Source organism: Diadema antillarum, unplaced genomic scaffold, assembly GCF_040938485.1.
Source record: "Diadema antillarum isolate AM-2024a unplaced genomic scaffold, OU_Dant_1.0 scf00000025, whole genome shotgun sequence".
Lineage (NCBI taxonomy): Eukaryota > Metazoa > Echinodermata > Echinoidea > Diadematoida > Diadematidae > Diadema > Diadema antillarum.
Genome location: NW_027270914.1, coordinates 4,485,960 through 4,494,006, shown reverse-complemented (window position 1 = coordinate 4,494,006; position 8,047 = coordinate 4,485,960). Strand labels below are relative to the sequence as shown.

The following is an 8,047-nucleotide window of genomic DNA, read 5'->3' as shown; positions in this document are numbered from 1 at the left end:
AGCAAACCTGAATATAATTGAAGACTCGCTCTCCAGCAAACCTGTAAAACATTGAAGACTCACTCTCCAGCAAACCTGTAAAACATTGAAGACTCACTCTCCAGGAAATCTGAAAAACATTGAAGACTCACTCTCCAGCAAGCCTGAATATCATTGAAGACTTGCTCTCCAGCAAGCCTGAATATCATTGAAGACTTACTCTCCAGCAAACCTGAATTTCATTGAAGACATACTCTCCATCAAACCTACAAATCATTGAAAACTCACTCTCCAGCAAACCTCAATATCACTGAAGACTTGCTCTCCAGCAAACCTGAATATCATTGTAAACTTACACTACAGCAAACATGCAAATCATTGAAAACTCACTCTCCAGCAAACCTCAATATCACTGAAGACTTGCTCTCCAGCAAACCTGAATATCACTGTAGACTTACACTACAGCAAACCTGAAAATCATTGAAGATTTACTATCCAGCAAACCTGAATATCATAGAAAACTTGCTCTCCAGCAAACCCGAATATCATTGAAGACTCACTCTCCAGCAAACCTGAATATCATTGAAGACTTACTCTCCAGCAAACCTGAAAAATAATTGAAGACTTGCACTACAGCAAACCTGAATATCATAGAAAACTTGCTCTCCAGCAAACCTGAAAATCATTGAAGACTTGCACTACAGCAAACCTGAATATCATTGAAAACTTGCTCTTCAGCAAACCTGAATATCATTGAAGACTCACTCTCCAGCAAACCTGAAAATCATTGAAGACTTGCTCTCCAGCAAAACTGAATATTATTGAATACTTACTCTCCATCAAACCTGAATATCATTGAAGACTTGCACTACAGCAAACATGAATATTATTGAAGACTTGCTCTCCAGCAAACCTGAATATAATTGAAGACTTACTCTCCAGCAAACCTGAAAATCATTGAAGACTCACTCTCCAGCAAACCTGGAAATCATTGAAGACTTGCTCTCCAGCAAACCTGAATATCATTGAAGACTTGCTCTCTAACAAACCTGAAAATCATTGAAGACTTACTCTCCATCAAACGTGAATATCATTGAAGACTTGCTCTCCGGCAAACCTGAATATCATTGAAGACTTGCTCTCCAGCAAACCTGAATATCATTGAAGACTTGCTCTCCAGCAAACCTGAATATCATTGAAGACTTACTCTCCAGCAAACCTGAATATCATTGAAGACTTGCTCTCTAACAAACCTGAAAATCATTGAAGACTTACTCTCCATCAAACGTGAATATCATTGAAGACTTGCTCTCCGGCAAACCTGAATACCATTGAAGACTTGCACTACAGCAAACTGAAGATCATGAAGAGCTATTCTTCAGCATGCTCCACATAGCTCTCATTGTCTTCAACCTGTGAGCCAGCAGCATGTGCAGGAAGATCTCTGTAAAAGGAATGGTATACACGAGGAATAACCAGGGTGTCACAGAGGTTGATGAGATCTGACTTCTTTGCTGAGCTGATCTTCAACATGTCCTTGTACAACATCTCAAGTTTGGGTACCTTCATTCTGCGACAAGAGGCAGAAACCTTGAGTTCACTGAAGTCGTCGTCAAAGCTGTAGCGAAACTTGATGGTCAAGGGAGATGCCTTCTCATACCTCAAGTGTTTCAGTTTCATCCACTGCACTTTGTTCCCTTCCACATCTCTCTGTGTGTTCGGGAGGATTTCAGAGGCCAGTCCTTTCAGATCAAAGAACTCTTCATGGCTCATTTGTTTAACCTCATAGGGCTTCTTTTGGCGGGACATGGTGACAACTGTGGACCATTGATTTGGGTGATACACTGCCACTTTGCGTTTTGTACGCTCTATCGCACTATGAACTGAATCGCATTCCATTTGCGTATGCCCGCTCTCAAGATACTTCTGATCAATGACCTTGATGTGTGAAGTCCGAACAACATACATCAGAGCAGCCGAAACAAACTTGTTTCTGTTTTGCCCCCCACAGCAATCGCTGTAGAGGGTTACATGCGTTACTGTGTCTGGCAGAGCCTGGAGAAGATGAATAAGGCAGGAACCAACTTCACAAGACCCTCTGTTACCTTGAACCTCACTCCAGAGAAAACAAAGTACATCACTGTTTGCCTGGTTATAGAACGTAAGATTATATGATGATAATTTACGTTTGTAGTAGAGTACAGATGTCAAAGCAGATGGACAACTCAGGACCTGTTGCAAATCAAAGGTAAATGAAGCACTACTTTGACATGCCTGGGCCCTGGCTTTGTCCCGCTCTTTCTCGTCTCTCGCCCTCTGCTTGTTGTGCAAGTGCTGCTGGTGCTCTTCTTGCAGATCTTCTCTTTCCTCCAGGGTGGCATTGTCATACCTTGTGCAACTTTTGCACTCATCTTTCTTCGGAACAAAGAAACCCAGGTTAAACTCGTTGTTAAACACTTTTCGATAGATCTTACTTGATTGTGGGTTTGTTGATGATTCTTTGTACATATTGTACATTTTTGAGATACTCAGCTCTGTAGGAAGATACTGGCGGGAGCTGGAAGATCTGCAATAATGGGAATCAATGACCTTGAAACTCTTGATATGAGAGCGAATTTCATCTAATGCCTCTTCTGGGGTCTTGTTTTTAGGTGACTGTTTGCCCCTTTGGTCTTTTTTGGAGAAGGAAAGACCAGCTTTCTTTTTTAAGGTGTAGTACACCGTCTTAGCCTTGATGTCAAAGGTACTCAGGAAAAATTTCTGACATACTTTTTGCAGCCCATTGGTGGTAGGAAGGAAGTACTTATTGCGAGGGATTTTTCCACCTGTAACATTTGTTGGCTTTACATGCTGACAGATAAAATCTCTTTGCCTCTCGTAAGAGCCACACTCCCAATAGCTGTTAAACAGCTCCTCCCTTACATCTACTGAGATCTTAGTACTACACTTAACTTTACAAGAAGCTCCGCATGGAGGGCCTACACAGCGTGCTTGGTGCTGTTTCCCATCTCTGGCCTTGTATGGGAGCCCATGGCTCCTTCGCTCTTTGCGCATGTGTTGCTTCCACCTGGTCGGATCTGCAGTCTTTTTTCTTGCTTTCCCATTCTGTGAAATAACAAACATATGAGAAATTTATTAATGATACAATATGCATGTGTGTGTGGTGGAGGGGAGGGGGGGGGAGGGGAAGTGATATAACCACCTAATTTTTTTTTTATAATTACAAGCATAAATTACCATAATATTGTAATCTTACATTCTATACCCAGACAAACAGTGATGTCCTTTTTTTCTCTGGTTCAAGGTAACAGAGGGTCTTGTGAAGTTGGTTCCTGCCTTATTCATCTTCACCAGGCTCAGGAGACAGTAACATATGTAACCATCTATAGAGATTGCTTGGGGGGGGGGGGGGGGAGAGAACAAAACCAAGTCTGCTTTCGGTTGCCCCGTTGTATGTTGTCAGGTCTCACATGAGGTTACAGGCCATAGGTTTCTTGGATACAGAGCAACAGAGCACCAAATGCGCAAGGTGGCTGGTTATCACCCAATTTAGCTGGGCATACGTATCATGGTGTGCCCAAGTCATAACGTGAGGCCAAACAAATGAGCCATAATGAACTCTTTGATCTGAAACCTGGGGACATCATTCACTAAGTTTATTGGCAGTATCCCGAATTTGGTTACCATGGTAATCAATCTGCATGATAATCCATGAAATGTGCAAAATCACGGACAGACCAGATAGAAATCTGGTGCTTTCTATTACTCTTTTGCGATCTTTACCTTAAGAGCTTTGATTTGCCCAAAACTTTTAATTGCAGATGTTAACCAGATATCTGTAAGATCCTATGACCTACGTTTAGTCAAATGCCTGAACAGAATGAACAAACTTTACCTCAGAGAGTCTTGGAATGTCCTCACCAACACGAGTACTTGACAGGCCGCATACCGGTATTGGCTGCATCAAAAATATGTACACATGAATGAGTATTATAGTAAGGATTGTTAACCAGTTGAGTGTCAATCAATCAAATGGTATACAATTGACACAAACATAAACTTAGAATTCAAAACTTCATTCAGGTACAGCAAAACTTTTAAAGCCATAATTTAACATTTTCCACATTTAAGAAATTGGAGCTGCATGGTCCTACATGCTATCAGAATGTGTAATGGGGTGTAAAATGAATCTGTGAAAAAAATTATGCTTCCTTGTTTTCATTTAGTGCTTCAAAAAAGTGAACACCTAAAATATCACCTCCATAGATTACTGTGTTGGCTTATTTGGTGGGAGATGCTTACATAATAAAAGAAAATGTGAAAGGAAAGGGTTTGGAAACTCAGTGTGAGATTCAAGACTGTTCAATTCCCTTTTTTATAGTAGGCCTAGGGGGTGCATCTCTGGTCTGATAGACTATGTAACAAAACAGTTTTATGCATATTTATATATTTTTGCATTTACATTTTGTCACAAATTTGGCCAGAGTAGAATTTTCAATGTGACTTTGTTACTGAAGCAAGACAAAAGTACACTAAAGTCCAATCATCCCGATGATAAGCGCATGTGTTGGCAAAGGGCGCGAAGTTCACGCTTGTTGCCATGGTTTAGACCACGGTTTATGTAAATTCATTATGCGTCAATTTACATAAACCGTGGTCTAAACCATGGCAACAAGGGTGGAATTTGCGTCCTTTGCCAACACATGAGCGCTAATCATCGGGATGATTGAACCTAAATGTACGCGCCAGAGTGTGTTATAGCAGTGGCGCTCCGGTATACCATGAAATTTGCATAAATCGTGGTTTAAACCACGGTTTTCCTTCGAGAATACGGACCACCATGTCTAATGGCTGTTTAATAGATATATTTGTTAAATATCTAGTCCAATCTCTTATGAACCTACATTTTAATGTTCCTGGTTAATGACATTGAGGTGGATATTTGCAACTTTGATCTCCTGCTTTTAAATCATAAATAACAACTATTTACCTCAGAGTGGAGAGACTTTTCTGGACTTGGTTTTGAAGAATCCTGATCATTTGCAGTTGATGACGATGCCTATTATGGAAAGAAGGTAACTGATAAATTATATCGAAATGACAACAAAACTACTCAAAACTAATCATTTGGAAATATGGTAAATTACATTTTTTTGTCATTCACTGTCTTAATCTTGTGTTGAAGATCAAAAATCATAAGGTGATTATTTCTGACATTTGATGTAAACACTCCAGCACTAGGTTTGGTACAAAGACTTAATAGTACAGCGAACATTTGGATATGGATATTTAAATTCCAAATCTACCAAAACCTATACCTTATAAATTTCACGATTGCAACTTACATTTTAATGTTTTTGGTTGATTATGGCATTGAGGTGAATCTCCTGCCTTTACAATAAATAATAAGCATTTACCTCAGACTGTAGAGTCTTTTCTTGACTTGGTTTTGAAGAACTCTGATCATTTGCAGCTGATGAAGGTGCCTACAAGTATTATGGAAAGGAAATACATCTAGAAAAGATATTTCGTTAAAATGACAACAAAGCTACTCAAAACTAATAATTCAGAAATCTGGTGAATAACCTTTTTTTTTTTGTTTCATTCAGTGTTGCAAACTTGTGTTAAAGATCAACGACATAAGGTAGATTTCTTTTGACATTCGATGTAAACACACCAGCAGTAGGCCTGATACAAAAGCTTTATAGTATAGTACAGTGAACAATGTCTAACAGCTGTTCTATGGATATTTCTCAAAACCTACTATTACTGTACCTAAACCTTGTAAATTTCACAAATGCAACCTAAATTTTATTATTTTTGGATAATCATGGCATTGAGGTGGATTTCTGCCTTTATAACAAATAACAAGTATTTACCCTAGACTGGAGAGTCTTTTCTTGACTTGGTTTTGAAGAATTCTGATCATTTGCAGTTGATGACGGTGCCTGTTCAGGGAAGAATGCATGTGAAAAAGATCTAAAATTGACAATACAGCTAATCAAATATAATAATTCAGAAATCTTGTGAATCACTTTTTTTCTTCATTTGCTGTTGTAAGTGTTACAGATACATTATACGGCAGATTACTTCTGACATTCGATGGGGTATCTAAGAGGATATTAAAATGTAACATTCAATGTAAACACTCAACCATTAGGCCTGATAAATAGTTTAATAGTATATCAAAGAATATCCAATGGTTGTTTTATGAGTATTTTTTTGTTGTTGTTGTTGAAATATTCTAGTCCATTGCTTTGCAAATCTTACAAATGCTACTCACATTTAAACGTTCTTGGTTAATTGTGACTGCCATTTAATACATCATGAATTACAAGCATTTACCTCAGACTGGAGTGCATTTTCTTTACTTGATTCTGAAGAATTCCCATCATTTCTGGTTGATGAAGGTACCTATGCATGTGAGGTAGAAAGAAAAAACATAATTTAGAAAAGATATAAAAATGACAATAGAGCTTAATAAATCTAATGATTAAGAATTCTGGTCAATTCCTTTTTTTCCATTCACAGTTTTAAGTGTAAAAAATTAGTATTCTAAGGCAGATTACTTCTGACATTTGATGGGCTAAGTAAGAGAGCAATAAAATGTAACTGGAAATTGCAGATGTTTCCTAACACAACATAATTTCATAATGAGAAATCAAGTACACAAACACAACTGGATCTAAAAACAAATTCCATTATTTAACTTTATGTAGTAACATGTTTTAAATCATAATTATTGAATTTTAATAGTAGTAGCCCATTTCAAGTGACTGCAAATATACACAAGAAATTCTTCAGATAACTGCTGATCTTAGAACAATGCTTTAAAAAGAATTTTCAGCCACCAGTATTTTACAGATCAAGAAGCTGAAAAAAAAAAGGGATTTTCTTTTGTTTTTCTTTACTCTGAATTTGATGTGACATCATGACAAAATTCTAATTAACCTTTATTTCTTATAAGTGATTTAGTGATATCCTTATTACCAGCTTACATCATTTGTATGACAGTTCTCTATCAGTATTTCTTTCACAATACTGCAAAGTTCCAATAAAGTCATGATAATGATGGAATCCTGTACCTTTAAATCACGAATTACACAAATCATGAATTACACACAAACCCAGAATGAAGTGTTTGAGTGGCCATTTATTAGCTAATTGCATCTGCTGTAGACTACCAAGAAGTTGTAGGCCTACATGTAGTTGGTAGAAGTGCTAATTATGGAAATACATGAATAAAACAAATCAAAACAGTGATGAGGCAATGGATCAATCCCTCCCAATGCCATTCTTCCAATTTTTGAAGAGTTATCATAACTACTGTATACAAGATATTACATTTTGATGCCTATTTTGTGAGTATGCCAATTTTGTCAGCCAATTGTGATAAGATATGTGTACTTCAGTTACCATAACTTGCTCACCACTGTACTCACGGTTTTTAAAAAAATATATTAATTTTATGTTTGAATTGAACTTACTTGTGCAGAAAATCTGGCAAGCGGAATGTTATCATCTTCTTCCTCTGAACTCTCTGAATCCACCATCATACTTTCCTCTTCTTCTCCTTCATCCTTTTCCTCTGGAACACGGAGGACTGTGCCTTCCCATATTTCAGTTTTTTTTTTACTAGTCTTCCACTCCATGATAATTGTGGATCCTGGGTGCGGCGGTCCATCGGGGCAAATGATGTCCTTCACTGCAACTGTATTTTCTTTGCCATCTCTTTTCCACTGCACAAGGATGAGATCTTCTGGGTCCATTGATCTATCATTAACAAAATAAAAACAAAAGGAATCTTTACTCTTAATCAATATGAATCTTTCTCTACTTTCCCATCTTTCTTTGAATACTTAATTAATCAATTTATAGATCTAAAGAGTTTTATGAAATATTTTATCATTTATATGGACATAAAATTATTGCATACAATAGTTCATAAAACTCTTTAGATCTAATGTAGTATTAAAAAATAGCTGGGACCTTAGAGAAAGACTGTGATCCTATATAGAGCAACATTGGCATATGAGGCAATTAATAATCATTATTCATCATTAACTAC

The 8,047-nt window shown here is 37.4% G+C and overlaps 1 protein-coding gene across 1 annotated transcript; it reads right to left on the bottom strand.

Moving 5' to 3' along the window:
- Window positions 1-209: 209 nt before the first annotated feature.
- LOC139734168 (uncharacterized) lies at window positions 210-7,807 on the bottom strand. Its single transcript, XM_071644975.1, has 6 exons — window positions 7,467-7,807; window positions 6,325-6,393; window positions 5,859-5,927; window positions 5,397-5,465; window positions 3,875-3,937; window positions 210-3,084 (listed from the first exon to the last, which is right to left on the bottom strand). Exons 1-6 carry the CDS (start codon window positions 7,746-7,748, stop codon window positions 1,351-1,353), a joined length of 2,286 nt encoding a protein of 761 aa, XP_071501076.1. The 5' UTR covers window positions 7,749-7,807; the 3' UTR covers window positions 210-1,350.
- Between the last annotated feature and the right edge of the window lie 240 nt (window positions 7,808-8,047).